General features: G+C 52.0%; 6 protein-coding genes across 6 annotated transcripts; 2 read left to right on the forward strand and 4 right to left on the reverse strand.

The window, feature by feature from the left end:
• Positions 1-344: 344 nt before the first annotated feature.
• J4E83_008530 (uncharacterized protein) lies at positions 345-2,903 on the reverse strand (the record flags this gene model as incomplete). Its single annotated transcript, XM_049335426.1, has 4 exons — positions 345-712; positions 765-2,370; positions 2,417-2,810; positions 2,899-2,903. The coding sequence occupies 4 exons, from the start codon at positions 2,901-2,903 to the stop codon at positions 345-347; spliced, it is 2,373 nt and encodes a 790-aa protein (XP_049185433.1).
• An 812-nt stretch (positions 2,904-3,715) lies between these two features.
• On the reverse strand, positions 3,716-4,258 carry J4E83_008531 (uncharacterized protein; the record flags this gene model as incomplete). The annotated part of the gene is made up of 2 exons (XM_049335427.1): positions 3,716-4,038; positions 4,090-4,258. The coding sequence occupies 2 exons, from the start codon at positions 4,256-4,258 to the stop codon at positions 3,716-3,718; spliced, it is 492 nt and encodes a 163-aa protein (XP_049185434.1).
• Positions 4,259-9,191: 4,933 nt separating this feature from the next.
• On the forward strand, positions 9,192-11,183 carry J4E83_008532 (uncharacterized protein; the record flags this gene model as incomplete). Its single annotated transcript, XM_049335428.1, has 2 exons — positions 9,192-9,336; positions 9,670-11,183. The coding sequence occupies 2 exons, from the start codon at positions 9,192-9,194 to the stop codon at positions 11,181-11,183; spliced, it is 1,659 nt and encodes a 552-aa protein (XP_049185435.1).
• Positions 11,184-12,800: 1,617 nt separating this feature from the next.
• J4E83_008533 (uncharacterized protein) lies at positions 12,801-13,558 on the forward strand (the record flags this gene model as incomplete). The annotated part of the gene is made up of 3 exons (XM_049335429.1): positions 12,801-12,945; positions 13,014-13,121; positions 13,188-13,558. 3 exons carry the CDS (start codon positions 12,801-12,803, stop codon positions 13,556-13,558), a joined length of 624 nt encoding a protein of 207 aa, XP_049185436.1.
• A 228-nt stretch (positions 13,559-13,786) lies between these two features.
• Positions 13,787-16,120, reverse strand: J4E83_008534 (uncharacterized protein; the record flags this gene model as incomplete). The annotated part of the gene is made up of 1 exon (XM_049335430.1): positions 13,787-16,120. The coding sequence occupies one exon, from the start codon at positions 16,118-16,120 to the stop codon at positions 13,787-13,789; it is 2,334 nt and encodes a 777-aa protein (XP_049185437.1).
• A 2,192-nt stretch (positions 16,121-18,312) lies between these two features.
• Positions 18,313-19,837, reverse strand: J4E83_008535 (uncharacterized protein; the record flags this gene model as incomplete). Its single annotated transcript, XM_049335431.1, has 2 exons — positions 18,313-19,454; positions 19,504-19,837. The coding sequence occupies 2 exons, from the start codon at positions 19,835-19,837 to the stop codon at positions 18,313-18,315; spliced, it is 1,476 nt and encodes a 491-aa protein (XP_049185438.1).
• Positions 19,838-20,346: the final 509 nt, after the last annotated feature.

Below are 20,346 nucleotides of genomic sequence, written 5' to 3' on the forward strand. Positions count from 1 at the left end.
ATAAATTGCTCTCGCTCGAGGCCCTGTGTCTCTCTCCCACACTCTGATCACCAGTTCGCTTCCAAAAAAAAAAAAAAAAAATACCAGCGATGTCGATACATGTTTTCCCCGCTGTTTCCAGAAGACTCAGGAAAACAGGCCATGTTTAATCCTTGCAATGATTTTCAGAAGAGGTCAATAGTACAACAATACCTATTATTATGTACGCTTTTATGTACACGTAACGCCTATAATGCATCACTCTGATCTTTCTCATCACCTTCGACCCGTCCATCCGTCAGTCATGACAACTTCAAAACGTCGAACCCCATGAGCTATGTATTCATTCCGATATCCCAACACTCTCACCCCTTGATATCACCCTTCAACCCACCATCAACACCACCCTTTCCGAACCTGTATCCGAAACTGACGGCTACAGCGCAGAACAATCCGAAGCAGAGCAGCGTAGGTCCCCAGCGATCGTGGTACGTAACCGCTCTCCTTTCCTTGATCTTGTTCACTCTCCACAGGTACAAGCCTGCACTGTAGCACAGCGCAATGCAAGCAATGATGGTAAACGCCCAGGCAGCCGCAAAGGCAAGGGGGTCACCGAAGTTGAGCAATGTAGCGGCAATGGAGCCAATGAGGATCGAGAATTCGAGCCAGGAGAGGAAAGTGCGCTCGGTAGCTAGTTGGACTTTGGGTTCGACGCGGACGGGGACGTGGATGCCTGATATTATGTTAGTACGTTTTGGTAGTGTGAGATGATTGGAGTAACATACGCTTGCCCTTTGGTGCCTTGAACCTCTTCACTTCACCCTTTTGCTTCCATGAGGGTACACCCAACGAGAAGCCTCCCTCACCTACATCAGTAGGCGTTGGCTTGGGGATAACCGTGGCGACTGTTGACAGTATTGTGGATCCCACGTTGGTTGCAGTGCGCTCTACCCATTTGCGCGCATAGCGGAGGCCTCCTTGTTTCTTGGCTGCTTCGTACTCCTCGTCTTCGTCGTCGCTGTCAGAATCGTAGATGGGGTAATCCTCGTCGCGAGTGCGTCCTGCGGCGACACGCTCTTCAATGTCCAGCGCATTGGGATCGTTGCCATTCGTAAGAGTGCCGTAGTCGCGGGTTCTTTCCATCTCGTTCTGCTCCATGACATCCCTCGCCTCGCGCAGCCGCCTCAGTCGGTCATCGTCCTCGTTGCCGTTCGCAGCAGGAAGGCCCATGACGGCATCCTCGTCTTCGCTCTCATCGTCATCGAGGTTACCGCTGGTGCTGATGTCGTTGCTCGCTCCGGGGCGCTCAATACCAAACTTGTGACTAACGGGCTTGCGAATGTCGACATCCATCTGCGGGTACCAGTATGGGATCAAGTTGATGCGCTTGGGGTTCAGCGTAGCTGTGCCGTGAATGTACTTGGAGAACTTGGGCACAGCTTCGACAAGATGGGAAGACGTGAGGTCGCGAATCCACTGCGGTGGCTCTCCTCCAGCTTGTGTCTGGAGCTTGACCTCGAGGACAGCATAAGGGAAGAGCTCCTTGTCCTCCTTTGGCAACTGCTTGAACGGCCAGTCTACGCCAATGTCCATGCGACGCCAGTTGTCGCCCGCACGTCTCTTGCCGTCCAGGTTGTCTTCGCGGGTCATGGTAAGCTCCGTGTCGAGGGAGATACGAACGCGAGCATCGCCGGGAAGTTGGAAAGCGGTGCGGTGGTAGAAGGAGCGTGTAACGGGTTCGAGCTTGCGGGTTAGCACGCGGTACTGGATCTCTCGGGCCAGCTGCTCGTCAGAAGCGATGTCCTTCTCAGGCCTCTTCTGCTCCCTGCGCTCCTTCTCGAAGATCTGCTCGGGCCTGAGCTCACCGCGGAGGTATGCGTTGACGTTCTTCTCCTTAAGCTTGAAACGCGCCTTGACAGACTCCTCGCCAGTCCAGTCCTCGCGATGCGTCTTACGCTCAATGAAGATAGTGTCGCTAGACATGCCTCCATACCAACGCAGACGTATAGCCTCAGCACCCTCGGTCTTCTTCAGACGGCCCTGGTATAGCTCCCATGTCTCGGTGTTGTCGAAGTAGATGGATGTGATGGCCGAGTCTTCCTCGTTGAACTCTTTGTTGGGGTTGAAAACGAGCACAGGCAAGTGCTTGAGGACGATGAGCTTCAGCTCTAGGATGTTATCCGGATGCACCCAGTACTTGGTCGTCTGGCGCACAAAGTTCTGTTGCTTTCCTCCGGCGGATGCATCGCCCTTGACCGGGTTTCCTCGCGTGCGGACGATGTCATAGAGCCTCGAGAGCTTGACTACGTAGGAGTCGTAGTTGTCCTGGAAGAAGGGCTTGCGCTTCAGACGGGCGGCGAAGACGGGCTTGAGGAACCAGCTGGTGTTTTTCTACACTCAATTAGCTCTGGTTCGATGGCAGCTATGCAATACGTACGTCGTGCTTCTTGATAATCTTCTGGAAGCCCGTGTAGTTGAGCTGCGTGAACTTGGCGAGGTCGTGGACGTCGGCGATAATGTCGCTCAGGTCCTCCTCGAGCAGATCGAAGTCTTCCTCGTAGCTGGCAGCGTTCTCGGGGTCCTGCTGGGCGCGCGCGACGGCATCGTTGACTTCCTTCTCGGACGCTGCTATGCGACGGATAATCTCCTCGGCCTTGACGCGCTGGAACGTGTAGACCTTGTCGAGCTCCTTCTCGAGCTGCTCGACGAAGCTCTGCTCCGACTTCTCATCCCAGATGTGGTGGACGCGCAGAGAATTCTTAAGGCCCTCGTAGTCGATGTAGTAGAAGATCCACTCCTTGTTGAGCGACTGCTTGAGTTGCTGACCGAACCTGGATACGCGCATTAGTTTCCGTTGACATCACCCGCCGTGCGACGATTGGAGGGCGCATGCGCGGGTGCATTGCTGGGATTACGAACCTCATGCTGGGCGAGACGCGGGCAATTGCAGACCTCGAAGGCGTTCAACTGCGCGATTGAATGGGAGTGTTAGCAATATGGGCTCGCGGCGGAAGCTTCAGAAGTCGACGCAGGGCCCCAGCGCGCTGAGACCGGGCCCAAGAGTGAAGCTCCCCGCTTGCATGTGCAGGCCTGGTGGGCCTTCGTGTCCTAGTGCCGTCTGGTCGAGCCGTAGATGGGTCTGCCGTTGCGCCCAGCCATTTAGAAGGTCCGATGCCACCCACGTGTATACAAACAATGCAGCCAGTGTGTTCCTTCGCTGCAACACGGAGAGAAAAGCTTTACGTCGCTTCCCTGTTGGGTCAGGTCGCTCCTGCGAACTTTGACAGGCATATACGCCAGAAGCGAATCAAACGTGTGATGACGTTGGTTTCTCGACAACCTACCCTTGCAGCGGTTCATTCCTCGGCGGAGAAAAGCACTCATTACATAGGGGTGGCTTGAATCTTCACTGTTCAGTCCCATGTATATTAAGATAGCAGCTAAGGGTAACGGTTGTCTTATTAAGAGCTACACACTACCAACTCGGAGATGTCCAACACACTCGTTGCTATTCTACAGCGACAGACAACATGAGGACAAAGGAAACCAAAACAATGTAAACTCCATCCAGCGCCGAGCTCGTTGGGTATCGCGTAATGATAGGTAGGAAACGTATAGTCGTGTAACGAGCGTGCAGTCATGTGAAGGCTGAGCGTTACTGTCAACGCAAGAGATGCCAGATATCCATCGCCCAGCCGCCTGTTCCAACGGCATCCAGCTCAGTCCTGCGGCGCACCTAGGCCTCGTCACTGTGCACCGCTTCTCTAGGGAACGAGTTGACGTGCTGGCTGGACTCAGGACTGTTGTTCTTGCTCGCCTCAGGCGACAAGGTATGCGAGCGCGAGACGATGTAGAGGTCGTCGTAGCTGCCCAATATCATGTGTTTCCACTTGGCGAGCGTGGGCAGTCCCACATTTGCGACGGAAGCCTTAAGCGTAGGCTTCTCTGCGTACTTTTCGCGTTCCGAGGGGGCGAGCAGGTCTTCGTTGAGGATGTCAAGCCGACTGTTGCCGCGCGGTATAGGCTTCTTTGTGACGCGTATGAAGGGTAATGACGGATCTGGACGCTGCCTTTAGTTGAAGTCACACCAACAGACTACAGAGAACGTACCTTGGTCGAGTTCCGTGCAGAGATCACGCTCAGTCTTGACCTCTAGGCCCTTTGCGCCTGAGCGATATTTGTACACGAGGATAGACTTGACGCAGTTCTGGTCCAGGTCGAACAGGCTACTCGCCTTACTGGACGTGGTGCCAGACGTCGACTCCGACTTGAACGTCATGCTTTCCTGTAACATTCCTTCGGTTCGGTTCCGGATAGGGTGAGGCTGAGACGTCTCTATAGGCGAGGATAGGGCTGCCGTGGGCGGTGTTGGTGGTGGACGGTGAAGGTTGGGTGTCGAGCGTGGGTGCTTGTCTCGCTTGAGAAATGTTTGCAGTCCTACAAACTGGTGGAAGGTGCTTGTAGAGGCGAAGGCAGTGGTCAGTCGTGTGAGTGGAAATACAGAGCAAGAGCCGGTGGGGTGATGGCCTGGGTCGCAAGAGAGCGTTGGGCGGGCGTAACACACGGACCTACTGCGCCCCGTGGCTGTGCTAAGATGATGTCGGGCTCGGCCGAATCACTCGCTGATTGGTTCACAATGCAGCGCCAGCACAGGTGCAGGCAAGCAGGCCTACAGGGAGACAGGACACAATCTGCGCACTTGCGAAGAAGATGTAGTAGAGGTTAGCGACTATTTCCAGGTTTCGCGTTGCAGTAATAATATTGTCATTGTTTTGACCGTGGAGAAGGCCAAAATGTCTGCTGAGGGTCGCCAGTCGCCGCCTACCATGGTCATTCGCGAAGCACTTGCGTCACCTGGGCAGTCTTCCCAGCAACCTTAATTTACCTCCTCTTCTTAGGACTGACCGTCTCCCGCATAGTCCCGAACCCCATTCTCCTTCCCTTAACCCTCTGAACCTCGTCATCAACTCCCAGAACATCGTCATCAACCAGCTCACCATATCGAATCTTCAAACTCTTTAGCTCGTCCGACATGTTCTCAACTACCATCAGTCTTTCCCGCAACACCAATCTCTCCATCTCTGTATTACCTCTTGTCGCTATCATAATCTGCACAAATCCCCTGTCGGCCGTAGGAACCCTGTTTCGCTAGGACGACTATATTGCGATGGCGGCAAATAATGTAGCAAGGACTAAGCAGATGCTATAGGGGAGTATAAGGTTGAGCGGGTTATTGAAGGAGTAGGTATTACGGTAGCGGATGGTGGTGACGGGCACCATATCCCACCAAGTACCCAGAGAGATAGCTGAAATGATGGTCTTGGCCAAGACGTCGTTGAGCATATCTTATGTTAGGTTGAGGCTTGTTTTGGGATTGTAGGAGTAATGGTTGTACCATTCTGCTTGATCGAAACGACCAGTCTGAAAAAGGGTTCCCTCTAGCGCCTCTACATACTGTTATATAGTGCAACAGCCAATGAGTAAAATAAGGCTTACTGTATCTTTGAGTTTCGTTTGAAGCGTATTCTTCGGCCCAAGAGCATTCATAGACTGCTGTGCCATTTCCCATGTATCCTCCTAGTTGGCAATTATCATAGCTGTACTCGTTATTAGAGTCGTATTCGAGCGTGTACTCATAGAACGAAGTTTCGAGTTTGGCGCCGAGCGCGTCCAAGAGGGTCCATTCGTTGGTCAATGGCAAAAAGATGGAGAGTTCATGATACCATTTCTTGAACATATGTGCTTCGGCTGTTTCCGGATACAACAACGTTGGGCCTTGCTCGTGGGTATCGATATAACTGTTCGTCATAAGTGGTCTTGCATCGCTTGTTGTGTATTGGATATTTTGGATACCACGTGGGAACGTTACGTTGATGTCGTATAACACGGACAGAGGCTCGCAAACCTGCATTTCAGCAGCCGTAAACGCCGTCCACTCTGTTACGTTTCCAGGGCTGATGTATGTTTCATAACTACTAATATTGTGCTGTTCCTTCGAATAGATCAGACGATCCGAGTCCCAGGTGGATAGGAACACTTGTGCGGCTAGTGAGGATTGTGGAGGTCCGGGATATTCGCTGCCTTGATAGAGCCATGTGGTCCCTCCGTCTTCCGTTGGTGTGCCTCTCTCCGCCACTACAGGGGGTATGTGATGCAAAGGGATCGTATCATTGTAGTGCTTAGCTGAGCACCGGAATTTAGGACCCCTAAAACGCAAATTGTACGTTGAGTTTTCACCTGGAGGCATCGGCAAAGTGAAGATCTGATCGCTGACCAAAATTGACTGCACGATGTTAATCAGGGGGCCAGGGGGTCCTCTGGTTAGTCAGTTTCTCATATAATTACGGTCTTGAAGCTTACGTACCCGTACCGATAATATTGAAGGCTTGTTCCGCTTTCCTTTGTAGAACCATTCTCAAACACTTCGAATATTGATTCCTCACCTACTAAATACGCCCCTAAGGTATCCAACTCAAAGCTTCCATTCGATTCCATGCTCTGCTGGGGTGGTGGATTCATGATCGACAAATTGTGGCGCTCCGTGAACGTATGAGGCTGGAGGGCTACAACTAGTACACCAGGAGGATAGATTGTCGCGATTCCGAGACACCAGACTAGAGCAGCCATAAGGAACAGTAATGGAGCCCTTAGTATACAGCGTATGTCGCCTAATGCAAGAACATTAGTACGGATAATAAACAGTTTCTCGATAGTTGCTAGCGGCGTTGGGTTGCCACGGAGTATGAACCAAAGATGCTGTGCGAAGCAGATGCTAGTACTAGCCGCCAGTGCAGCTTTGAACATCGTAGTAAAGAGTATTGACACCGCGGAGGCTTGGGATTGCGTTAGGTAGCTTGTATCGGTAAGTGTGTCGTCCAAGTTCCTGACAAGAAGATAATGACCAAGGGCTGAAAGAAGGGCTGTAGACGGTTACTAATATTCCTTTACGTGCGAATTTAAACTGACCCGCGAAGAGGAAACCCATGATCATCGCTACACTTTTCCATTGCGATGCACGTTGACAGTCGCTTTCGGGAGCTGCGAAACGCTCATCCTTTGCCTCATTCGACACGCTGGCTGGGTTCAATTGCTCAGGAGAATGCAAAGCCTGTGTTTCGTTTCCATCGTTGATGTGGTCAGCGACGGTGCTTGCAGAACCTGAACGATCACGCTCATCCTCAAGAGAAGCGCGCTGTGGTTGATTTGGAGAGAGCAGCCTTGAGGCCTCGCATGAGGAGTTGACAATATGACTGCGCGAAGAGCCCGAGTTAATGCTAATGGCTAGCTGCGGGCTATCATGTCCAGATGTTGGTGCCATTGTTCAAGAAAGCCACGGGTGCGTGGAAGGGGAGTGAACGAAGAATAAAAAGCTACCTAAGTAGCTTCGGGATCGCCTTTGAGGATGTGCCTCGCCAGGTCCTAGTAGGAAAACGTTGAGACCAAGGCTGATAACCCAAAATAGCAACAGGAAGGTGCATTCGTTGTTTATTATGCATGAGACATCCATGGATCTGTTGGCTCACCAAGACCTTGGAAGCTTCTCTTGCAGGAACGCGAAAGTGGAATATACCTAGGTAAGCTAACAGTAGGTAGTTACCATAACACAACACAAAATAACTACGCTGTTAGTTAGATTTCTAAAAAGATAGATTTATTCGCAGCTTTGTGTTGTATACCTCTACTTTTTCGCGTAATTTCATCGCGACGTAGTAATGCATAGTAGAGGCATAAAGTGTTGTTCTAAATTGTTGCCTAGGTATTTCCCACTTTCGCGTTCCTGCGGGGGGAGCTCACTGCCAACCAAACGATGGACATTTGATGTGATACTACAGCTACGCTAGAAAGCTCACGTCAGATTGCCCCCCCGACTGGTGCGAGGCTATGCTGCAAGAACTCTGGCATATATGCGCTGACCACTTACAGTATGAAGATTGGTTGATGATGCGGCTGTGCTGTTGACTGCCGTGATTGGCCTGGTGCGAAGCAGTGACAGCTTCCTGAGGCAAGAGCTTTACACGAGCAAAGTACATTCTACCAGACCTCGGTCATTTGGTGTTTTCTTCGTCTCGCACAACACGAGACGAAAATCGTTGTCTCGTGAGGAGAAACTCGGTCGGCCGACGGCAGAGCCTGCTACGAACCAGAAAACGAACGCTTCCAGTGTGCCGAGACTATCCCCAACCAAATACCTACTCGAATCCAAACCGACCATTTGACTCATTCTACTGCTCACGTACATATGACATATCGCCTTTGGACTTCTCAACGGCGAAACGTGCGTGAACTAGCAAGCATACAACATGTGCATCACCTGCAACTCTGCGACGCCAGAACGCCATTCAGGTGACTCTTTCGGACGTTCTTCGCTCTTACTACACCGTCCGACAGAGTCGTTCGCCCATCACCAGTATCACAAGGGAGCATCACTCTGGATTCCGTTTCATATCCTTGGAGGCTTTGGTTTGCTCGAGGAGGACTGCAGCTTGGAGCAATGCCTTTCCGCCTTCTCGTACACCGCCCTAGATTTCAGCTCGGCGTAGGCAACTACGCGAAACTGCATGCCTGTAAAGCAAACTCTTCGGATACCAGCAAAGTCACACTCTAGTTGTCGTCGCGATCCCAAACTCTGGGTAGGATTGCGGGAGGATCGGCGGATCTCATCACTCTATTTACTGTCACACAAACTTATCATTCCCCTGATCACTCCGTCATAACAAACCTCAAGGGTTACAACGCCATCAGAAACAAGCCCCAGTGCTTTATTGGACCCCAAAGGCTTAGCAGTGGCTCGGTCGCGAATCCGGTCTCTTAATTCGTCTAGGCGCAGAGTCAGCCACTCCCGCGACCTCGGGACCCACCCACCCATCCACCAGCCTGCAGCAGACCGTCGCGCCCTTTGCGGCAGGCAGGAACGCGCCAGAGCTGTCAGGAGGCTCTCAGCAGCCTTATGTATATCCACTCTATCCTGCGTCGATCCGTTACATCCTTACGTCCACAGCCTGATCATCAGTGCGCGATTTGTGCAAGGCTCCATACCATACCTACGTAGGTCCCAAACCGCCATCGAAGAAAAAGGCTAAACAGGTCTGCAGACTACATCAAGCCAAAAACTTGCAAAGTAGGTGACCCAACGTCGACGTAGACTCTAGGGTGTTTAGAGTTTCCCTGGGTTGGCGTCATCGTGAACACAGCAAGCGCGGCGTCCCGAGGTCATGTTGCAACCCCCCGAGCCGGCCTCGAGGCCGCTCAGTATAAGGACGACGGGTACCAGTGCGACCCAGCAGGACAAGACTGGAGAAACCTGGAAGATGAACGTTACCAATGAGAATTGCTGGGAGGATTTGATACTCACGCTAGGTACGTCAAGTTGGTTCGCTATCAATGTGGGGAAGGGTCCAGCAGGCGTAGCACCTTCTCCGTCTTTCGCGCTCGAGCCTGAAGGGCCTTTTCGTGAGGGCACCTCATACAAGGAAAAAGCCGAACACCCTGGAGCCTACATCAGCATAAGAATTTGCAAAGTAGGCGACCCAACGTCAATGTAGGCTCTTCGGGTGCTCGGCGTTTTCCTTGAATAGGGTGGTCGCGCGACGAATGCGCGCAACGCTACGACTGCTTGAACATGTATGGTCGAATCTGGAGGCAGTTATGGCATTTGTTGGAACTCCGAGCAGATACTAACATGATCGATAGATGGGGGTGGCATTCGCGGCTACTCGAGCCTCCTGATCATCCAACGCCTCATGCACGAAATCGCCGAAGCCGAACGCCGAATACAAGCAGACGAAGGCCCCGTAGAAGGCAGCGAACGAATCGAATTCGACGAAAATGCGCTACTGCCATGCCATTATTTCGACTACATGTACGGAACCAGCACGGGCGGCCTCATATCCGTTATGCTGGCTAGATTACGAATGAGCGTACCACAGTGTCTCGAACTATACCGCAGGGTAGGACATGAGCTTTTTGGGCACAAGAGGAGCGTGCTGCCACTTGCTACCAAATACCACCACGAGCCGTTGGAGAAGGCCGTGCGAGACATTGTGAAGCAGTACTGTAAGGAGCATGATAAATGCACAGGAGACGACTGGCATCCATGGGTTCTGGAGGAAGAGGATACATCAGCAAGAGTGCTATTGAATGAGTCAGGGGTAGGCTCCTTACAGAGCTCGACTACGTGGTCAAGTGGTGGTGCGCCTTCGGTCAGAGGCAAGCCAACAGAGCGGATATGTCAATCAATTTGCCTCACAGCCACCCACTCCGGCCAAATCGACGAAGCCCACCTCCTCCGCTCATACAACCATCAATACGACCCCGATATCGCTCCACCTTGGGTCACGCCTTACAACGCCGGTGCCGACAAATTGAAGATATGGCAAGTAACGCGGGCCACTTCAGCAGCTCCTTTCTACTTCGAGATGCTCACGGCCGATATTGGCAGCGGCAAGAATAAAAAGCGCGTGAGCTTCAAAGATGGAGGAATTCGCGAGAACAACCCCTCCTACGCTGCCTATAGTGAACACGCCTCGCTGAAGGGCGACGATACAGAGCCAGGACTGTTGCTTTCTATCGGAACAGGACGACCAGATACCTCGAACGACGGATTCGCGGCAGTTTGGCCTGGTCCGTTGGGCAAAGTCAAGGCACTGCAGAAGTGGAGCGAGAAGTTGGCTGTCTTCAAGAATGTCTTGATCAAATATACCGAGGGCGAAGACCGTCATAAGATGATGCGAACAATAGCGAAAGGAGAGCATCGATGGTATAAGCGCTTGAATGTCGACAAAGGACTTGAAGCCTTACCACTCGACAACTGGGTAAAGGGACCATGGACAAACCCCCAAACAAATGAAAGGAAAGAAGTGCCTGGTGGTAAAACCCTTTCAATTATGGAGGATGCGACAAGGGCATATCTTGAAAGAGACAATATCGCCAGCCCAGGAGGCCTGACTGAATATCGGCCTCCTAAGATTGTTCTTCAACAGGTTGCGGAGAGACTGGTGAGGCATAGAAGGCTAAGAGAAGCAACGAAAGCAGAGGATCTCAGGAGATGGCAAACGCACATGGGTCAGTGGCTTACTGGAGAACTTAAGCCAGAGGATGCCATGCGCATACCTGTCCAGTCAGCGCCTAGAAAAGGATCACGGGGCTTCGTGTCAGGGTCGCGGCCCATTACGCCCAGTGGCAAAGCACCCGATATCGCTTCGTGAAGTCCCGAGCTTTCCGGACAATTCCGAGATTCGGCTTTCGGCTTTCGTCTCCTACACAGGTGGTCACCAAAGGCTCTCGCATACGAAGAAGCTCGTTTCTTATGAGTTGCACCTAACACTCAAAGTCTACACTGAGAATGTACACTCTGCTGTGTTCGACATCGACACATCATCGAACACAGCAAGGCATACATCTCCAAGGTGCGAGGGTACAACTCATAAGAACGAGCTTCTTCATAAGTCAGCATGACTCCCATGCGCACAGCCACGATTCATACCCACCGCCGGTGTTGATCAACCGCCCGTAGCTTTCTGCAGAGCATAGCGCCTCGCACCGGCGCACAGCATCAGGGCTTTCTCTGAGTTGTCTCTTCGAGTTTGAAGTTGTACTGACCGTCTGAATGACACTTATGTCCATTTCACATAGCATGTACTATAGCGGCGCCTCAAGATACCATCTCTGTTGTTATATTTTGGTAATCACATACATCCTTCTCGTTATTCCCTGACCACTGTATTCCCATGCGACTACCTCATACAATAAAAAGACTGAACAGGCCTAGCGCCTACATCCGCGCTAGGTCACCTATTTTGTACGCTTCCATGTTAATGTAGGCTGCAGGCCTGTTTATTTTTTTCCTTGGTTGACATGCGATATTAATGCAAGTTTCTAGTAAATATAGGAACCTGTTGTTTGCGACAACAAAACCAAGTCATACCGCCTTTACAGCCTCACACGACGTGCGACTGCCCACCACGTAATCGATGGCGGTGCGGGCATGGAACATGTGCATTACTCACTTGGCTCACACTTGGCAGGAACATCCGCAGAGCTTGGTAAAAGCCTGATCGAATCAGGCTCGAAGGCTTCGACGGGCAGGTGAAGCGGGGAGGATTTCCTTAGTTGACGAGAGGGCCTGACTCGATCCACATCACCGTGACCTCATGCAATAGTATTGCATTGATCACTCAACTGCAACCCACAAGTTCTCCGCATCGTCACGTTGATGGCTGCCAAGACCCACCATGACCGAAGCCATGTGGTGTATCCTGCTTTTTTTAGACGTTTCTTGTAACTTTCTCTTGAAGACTTGGCTACGCGTAGGCGTGTGTGCTGGTCGAAGAGCTGTCGCGTCGCGGCAGGCAGTGCTGCGTGCGACACAAGACGATCGTCCTGGACAAGCAGCCCAATAACCTCACCCGCCAAGCATGTAGGAAACAACGGAGGCTTGGCACGCCAACCAACTCCATGCTTGGACGTCTGGCGACAAGGCCTTGATCCCCATCTACCCCATGGCAAACCTCCACCCGTGATAACCGACAACGGCCCGATGTTGGATGGGGCGCTGGGCGGAGTCTGCTGTCAGACGTAATCCCCCCGTTGTGATGTCAGCCCTGCGCCTGTGCTAGGAACAGCAGCCTTTGATTGGATGCGCATGCAAGGCCGTCTGAGAAGGGAAAGTAGGCACGCGAGCAGTTTCCGCTGGTATATAGTTCCCCCATACTTCCCACGATGAAGGCCATCACAAACGCAAACCACCGTCTTCACTACTCAACAACAATACAACACTTTACGACTCTCGCTTGAGATTGCTATTACCAACACCTACCACAACAATGCATTTCCAGAAGCTCGCTGTTGTCTTTGCCCTCTCGGCCATCGGCCTTGCTCAGGACGTTGACCAGGACGATGTTCCCATGCAGTGCCGCAGCGTTTGCGATTCCGTCACCAGACTGACACGCGACTGTGACACCAGCACCAGTAAATTCCCTTGAAAGACGGGCTCAGTCCAAGCCAGTGAGCATTCAGACACTAACTTCACCTTGTAGACGACGACATGGCCGAGCGCCAATGCATCTGCAACGGCCAAAACGCAAACACTGCCGTTCCCCTCTGCGCAGCATGCATCATGCAGAACGGAGGAGAGATGGACAATGGTAAGCCTTGACCTCCTCTCCTTACTAACACCTCCCACCTCAACCCCCATACTAACACTTACACAGACGTCAACGACATCGTCCGCGAATGCTCCTTCAGCACCACATCCTACAACCCATCCGCCGCTTCTACAGCACCCCCGGCTTCTGCTTCCGGTACGTCTGCCGCTCCGAACGCTTCGAACGCTTCTCCCAGCGGTCCCGGTCCCATGACTACCATGATGTCGGGAACTGCTTCGCGTCCTTCTGGTATGCCGTCTAACACCGCTTCAGCGACGGGTGCTTCTGGTTCGGGTGGCCCTGGCAATGGTAACGGTCCTTCGGGTACGGGTGCTGCTGGTTCCGGCGATGGCCCGGGTAATGCTGCACCCGCCAACATGGCTTCTGCGGCTTTGGGACTTGGTGGTCTGCTCGCGGCTCTTGGACTTGGCTTGTAGATATGGTCGTTGCAAAGCTTGGTAGTAGGGATCATGGGTGGTGTGGAGGTAATTTATCAGGTGGATGTTGTTGTTATCTGGGTAGTTGATTGGTTTAACGACTTCAATGAAATTTAATATCTCCGAATTCTGTCCAGCCTATGTGACTGACTCCTGAGTTGCATCCATCGCTTTTGTTAATCCATTGACCAGGCTCAAAGAAATCGCTATTCGCTAAATCGCATTCGCTCACTGAGAAAACATGCTTCTGATCTCCGCATCCTCATCCTCCATCTCCGCCAGCTTCTTCCCTGGCAATCTGACAGCGCGGTCAAGCGCAACAGGCAAACCCCTGTGTCTACCCCTCAACATAACCAAGATCATGACAATCTTGCTTCCCGTGTACATGCCACCACTGAAACTGTATGATTGATCCGGCAAACCGATACTAATCCCAATAGTTGTGTATCCACTCACAATCTCGAATAACATGGTAAACACGCTGTATGTACGCGGGTCCTCGATAGAGTGGTGTGTTTCGATGATTGCGATAAGGAAGAGCGCGAACGCTATCCACCATACATCGTGCGACAGCTGGCCACGAACTTGCTGGCTGATGAGGGAAGGAGGTCGAGTTGGCGGGTGCGAGTTGAGGGAATGAATCGACATTCGATTAAAGTCCATAGTCACTGCTCGCTTTAAGGGTGCAGGGGCTGCGGGCACGTTGGCGACACCGACACCCTGAAAGGCCGTCATGCGGTGCTGAAGTTGACGGCCGACAAAGGCAGTGCCGCGACGGCCGACTTTACCGAGAGATTTGATGGGCGCAAGAGACGTCTTCTCGGTCTGTGATACAGCGGTGGTCAGAGAAGGCATCGCGGCGTCGACATCAAAGAGCGAGCTAGATGCTGAGTGCAGTTGTTCTGGCTCAGCCTCGTCCCCCTCGTATATACCCAATGAGCGTTCTTCGTACACATTGGTCTTGCGCATAGTGATGATATGAGGGTACGCAGCGGTGTAGAAGACAACGAGCCACAAAACCTGTACGTCAAAGTACATTCCCGAGGGCGAGACGATGGCGTAACCTCCCGTCGGAATCGAGAAGCCTTCGAATAGTGAAATGAAGATACGCTGCCCAAGTGGTATAACTTCCAGCGTCGGATTCCCAATACTAAGAATGAGAATCAGGATCCAGTCTACAGTTACAAACGAGCCGAAGGTTGCGATGAACAGCCATGTGTCTCGTGCGGGAAACATGCTCGTGTACACACGGCGTGGGAATTTGAGGATGAAGTCAAAGCCTTCTTTCCATACGCCATACTCTTTGTCTTTGGAGAAGAGATCGAGAAGTGTGGACATGCTCCAGATAAGGAAGCGTACAAACACAGGGAAGGCTGCTGGTCCGGCGAGCGACAGTATCGTTACGATGACGAGGACGTAGTATGACGACTGGAAGGGTATAAAGCCTGCGTCCAGTAGCGTAAAGCCGGCGTTACTGTACGCAGAAATAGCGAGAAAGATGCCAGCCCACCAAGGATTTTGCGCATTAACAGCGCAAGCTTCCTTTTCATAGACGGACATGTAGGCTCCTAGTGCGATTCCACCGAAGAACTGCCAGAGTATGAAGTATGCCGGTACGAACATGGAGAGAAACTTCAGCGCGCGGTACTCGACACCACCCAGGTACTCTCGCTGATCTGACGACAGGTTGAAGAACTGCCCGTTGCGGCCAATGTTGCGCTTTTGCTCATTGACGAAGGTCTTCACGTTGAAGCTATCGCCTACTCCAGACTCTTCGGCCAGCGAGCGGCGACGTTTTGACATGCTCTGTTGACTCTGTACGTTGTAGATTGAATGTCCTGTTGTCGTTACTGACATGGGTCTTTCGTGGGAGATGCGTTCTCGTATGGGATCCAGGAAGCCGACATGCTGGGCTAGACTCCTCTCTCTTGCACCTAGTGATATGGGCGATAATCCGGGTTGCGCTTGGTTTTCCTGGATCGGTGTACTGGGTGGCATATCCTCAACGCATGTTTCCAGCGGCGTGACCGCCTTGGATTCTGCTTTCGGCCTACTTCCCTTCTTGTTCTCTCCAAATGACCCCATAATCGGTAGCCCAAACATAGCTCCCGTCATTCCTACCACAGCCCCAACCTCGCCCTTCCGCGCATTCCGCCTCTCTTTCTCTGCCTCCACAATATCCTCGAACCTCTTCTCGAAGATGTGTTTCCTGAAAGCAACGGTGAAGTAGCTAACCAGTACCTGGCTTCCCATCATCATCAAAACGGCCAATTCCACTTGCTGGAAAGTGGTGAGCTGACTAACGTTCACGGAATTGAGTCCAGCCGCGGTCATGGCGGACATGCACATGAACATGCTGTCCCACCACCCAATGCTTTTGGATGGGCTTGACGCGCCCCAGAAGATGAGTGTACCCAACAGGGTAGTACTGATGAAGTAGGCATAGTGAAGCGTAATGAAGTTGACCGGCGGAATGTATGGCTTCACTGTCTCAACAAGCGTGCGTATCTTAGGATGGTTCTCCTCGAAAGCTTTCCATCTTTCTTCGATCCGATCCATCATGGTTCAGTCGCAGTTGCAGCAAACAGTTCCAGATGGGGCGATTGTAGATCGTATCGGTTTCGGGTTATCGGAGTAGCATGTCGCGCAAGTTGTTGAGAAACCGCGGTTGATTGTTCGGGAGCGTCGCACAAGAGTCGCGGTGTGTGAATCAAGATTTAGAACAGGAAGGTTCGTTTGATCAACGCGCAATAGACACTCAAAGACAGAATAGAAGTTTGTTGGAAAGTTGAAAAAAGGAGTGTGAAGTGACGTTTTGGCTGATTGCGCGTGTGCTGGCGAGTACGCGCCCAAATATAGCGATAGGGGATAAAACAGGGTCTAGGGTGGCGCGGACACGCCGGGAGAGGAAGGGCCGACCCTGCAGACCAACGAAACACCACGATAACGTTCATCCACATCGTCTTTATGCACTTCACCGCCTCTCTCGACTTCTTCCGGTTTATATCTCTCGTGTGTTCGCATGGCATGCATAGATCTACCCATGATACACCTGCCTTTGTCCTATCTTCTATTGAACGTCTCTGGCAACATTGTTCGTGGCCGTGCTTCTGAGCTTTGCGATGGCTGTTGCAATCGAGTGGGCTACCTAGTGTGTCACAGACGTACAGGCCTTACGTATCACATTCACGTGCTCACCGGGTAAGGCTGAAGAACCTTGGAACAAATTAAGGCTGTAGTCGGGTTCACGCGGCAGGTGCGAAGAGTAGAGGTTTAAGAGCGTGGATATTGTGATCTTTGGTCGGTAGCCTCACTACGACTGCTACGCTAGAGCGCGGTCATGATGAATCGCAGCTTGGTAATCAATGACTTTGTTATACCAGGAGTCGGATAGGCCTCCTTACCAACAACGTCAACTCCATTGGCCCAATGTGCATCTGTACCATATGAATCTCTCTGGACAACCAAATCATGGTTCTGATTTCTTTCAGTTCAAGGCACATTGGTCACAAGGGGTAAAAAGTTTAGAATGTATGCATGGTTACATGATCACTTCAACTTGGTAGCGAAGTTGAATATTTTTGCAATTCTATAATGTACAAAAGTTTCGAGGTCTTCTCTTGCTTCCTCAAAATCTCTGTAGACACACCAACTTCAAGATACTGAGTCTCTACAACTGAACACGAAGAGTGCTCAATTTTTGTCCACGCTCGTCAACACACACAAAACACATACTTTGTCACCATACACCGCATTCCCAACTATCCACTCTCACCAACCATCGAAACAAAATGGGAGAGATACACCCACACCCTCCTCAGGCACTGCACACCCGCACGCTACAACCTTTCAAGATGATCGAAGATCTAACCACAACCCTGCACGAAGACATACAGCGACAATACCAGTACCACAAGGTTATGTACGGAGATCTAGAACACGAGTACCTATTCCAAGCGATGTTGGCATGCGATCAAGAGATGGACAATCTCGTCATCGAGTACGAGAGAAAAGTACCACAATACGCATGTGGAGAAAGAGAAATCAGGCTATGGGCCGGTACTGGCGAAAGAATCAAGCAAGCTGCGCTTTGGAAGGAATTCGAGAAATCTTGGTGTCAGCTGCCAAGCCCTCGTGCACAATACAAGCGGGTGACAAACCAATTTCAAGAAGAAATTGATCGGTGGGAGGAACGCTCGACCGAAGTTTTGACACCTTCAGGCGTTCGTTTTAGTTTGATGCCGTCGCCGCGTTCCTTGGCCGAGGAGCTTGATGCTACTGATCTGGACGAAAGGGATAGGGAACTGGCTGAGAGTTGGCGAGGAGGAATGGGTATCGCGGGCGAAGATGAGGCGGAAGTTGATTGCACCGCCGCTTCAGTGGTGGATACTTGTGGAAGCGGCACCGGGACAACCGCAAGCGATAACGGCTCTTCACCAAGCCTGGAACTGGTTCGTCAATGCGATGATGGTAAGGATGAAGAAAGCACAGTGCTTCTTCCTAACGATCCAAGCGCTGATACACTATTCATCGGGGCGACGCGTGAATGCATGACCGGGGACGGTGGCTACTCTGGTGTGGTATTCGATTGAATTTGTTCATACCAGCTTTGTTAGTGGCCTACGTTTCTGGATGTACTTTTAAGCGCGGAATACTGGGATTTGAACATAAGAAAGGTTTCGGTCTGTCAGCGTTCAATGTAGTATATCCACGTCCTATCATGTATCTGTTACACTCACGTGAGCGCGCCTCCGTTATGTGAGCCTGAACAGCTTCCCGCCTACCCTATCCCACTCTTCGTCCCACCGATGTTCGCTCTCCTTGAGAGCACCCTCCTTCAATGTCTCCCTCAGCCTTGTATCATTGCCGAAGAAGGTAGCCAGATGTAAGGCGAGCTCTTCAGAGCTTTGAAAGCCAAGTCCATTTACACCCTGCTTGACGAGCTCTGGCCAGGCTTCAAATTTTCCCCAACCCACGACCGGCAAGCCTGCGCCAAACATGTCGACCACTTTCATCGGCAGGTCAACGCCGGAAGACGATGTGTGCAGAGAGACTCCTAAATCAGCGGACGCGAGTAGAAGCGCGTAGTCGGAATGTGTGAGCCATGCTGTTTTGATAACGACGTTCAAGAGCTTCTTCTGCTGATTGAGCTCCCTGATCTTCGAAAGGTAATACTCCTTCTGAGGGCCTTTTCCAGTGATAATGGCAAGAATCTTTGGCAGATAGGTCTTAGATGTACACTCTGCAGAATAAGCTACGAGAGCGTCGAGGAGAAGCGAGAAGTCCTCGTCGGCAGTCCAGGACGTGGCGCTGACGATGAGTTTCCATGGCGTCTTCGAAGTCGCAGAAAGATCAGAGGCGTACTCTGCTGTTTCTGGTAGTTGTACGAGAAACTTCTCTCGATTAAGTTGTTCGATCGGCTGGAAGATGGAGGCTGGGCGATCGTGTAGTGCTTCTGCTGTCACGCCGTAGTCGTTTTTGAGCACGCGGGCCATCGCGTTGGTCACCGTGAAATGATGCGATGCAGCCTTTGCAAAGATCTTCTCGTACTTCTCAGAGATCTTCACAAGAGGATGGTTGTCGCCAAGTTTCATAGCCAGAATGGTGTAACCGAAGTTGTGCCAGTCGATGACTAGATCAGTACGTCGCAAGAAGCATACCAGGCTTGCTACAGCGAGAGTTGGTATCGAAGGTGGGTTTTGCACGAGCGTCCATCTTGCGGGCTTAGAGCGGTAACCGAGTGCGCGATACAACGACCATATCTGCCAAAGGACTTTGAGAGGTGCTAGAACTGGAAAGAGAAGTTTGCTGCTCGAACGCAGGAAGCTCGGCGCTGGTGAGAGTGGAATGATCTCGATCAGAGGATTCGATACGATCTCAGGAAGAATGTCCGACTCTTTATGGGTTTAGCCGCTGGCAACATCTTCCGGACAAACACCACTAACCTTGATAGCCGATGAGGAACACTTTCCCACCATGTTTGGCGATGCTGAGAGCGTGGTATTGCATGCGTGGCGACCGTCCTATGTCTCCCAATACCACCACCTGCACCGAGCGGCCCTGCTTCCATAGCATCGGCTCTTTCCCATCTCTCATCTTCGTTTTGATCTCCTTTCCATCCTCGCCCACAACCCGAAGCGGCTTATCCTTGTACGGATCATACTGACTGGGCAGCGTCAATAGCAGCGCAGTGAACAGCGTTGACAAAGTCACAACAACCGCTAGTATGACAGAAAACAGGCTGCCGTCCTTGTCGGGCGAGGTGTAGTCGTCGAACATTTTGGTGTTGTGTTAGTGCTGTCCAATTGCAAGGCGGCTCGGGCGACCGTGGCAGCCGCCGCGTGCGTCAACGCCAAGGGCTAGCCACGAGATGCGGAGATCTGAGCCGGGGTAGGACCGAAAGGGGAAGGCGCTCAATGACAGTCATGTCAATCTGTAAGACCCCTGAAACTTATTGATAGTGCAGCAACGCGCGCCGCTATCGAAACACCAAGACGCCAAAGCGCTGCGTAGCCTCATTGCAGCACACGCACGCTTGCTGGCTGCGATCCACGTTGCTTTTTTCCCTCCAACACCGCCATCTCAGGGCAATTGAGCACCGTTCCACCGCGCATCGCGAGCCCCACTCGGCCAATTACCTTCACCGAGTCAAGACGACCCCATAGCGGGCGGACGAACGTGGCGTTGCGAATGGCGTCGACGTATGCGCTGCCTATCGCGCCCACCTCGCACACACACAGCCATGGCCGCTCGTCGTCACAGTACACACCGGATCCCTCCTCGTACGC

The sequence above is a fragment of the Alternaria metachromatica genome (assembly GCF_023757995.1).
Source record: "Alternaria metachromatica strain BMP 0045 chromosome Unknown scaffold_25, whole genome shotgun sequence".
NCBI lineage: Eukaryota > Fungi > Ascomycota > Dothideomycetes > Pleosporales > Pleosporaceae > Alternaria > Alternaria metachromatica.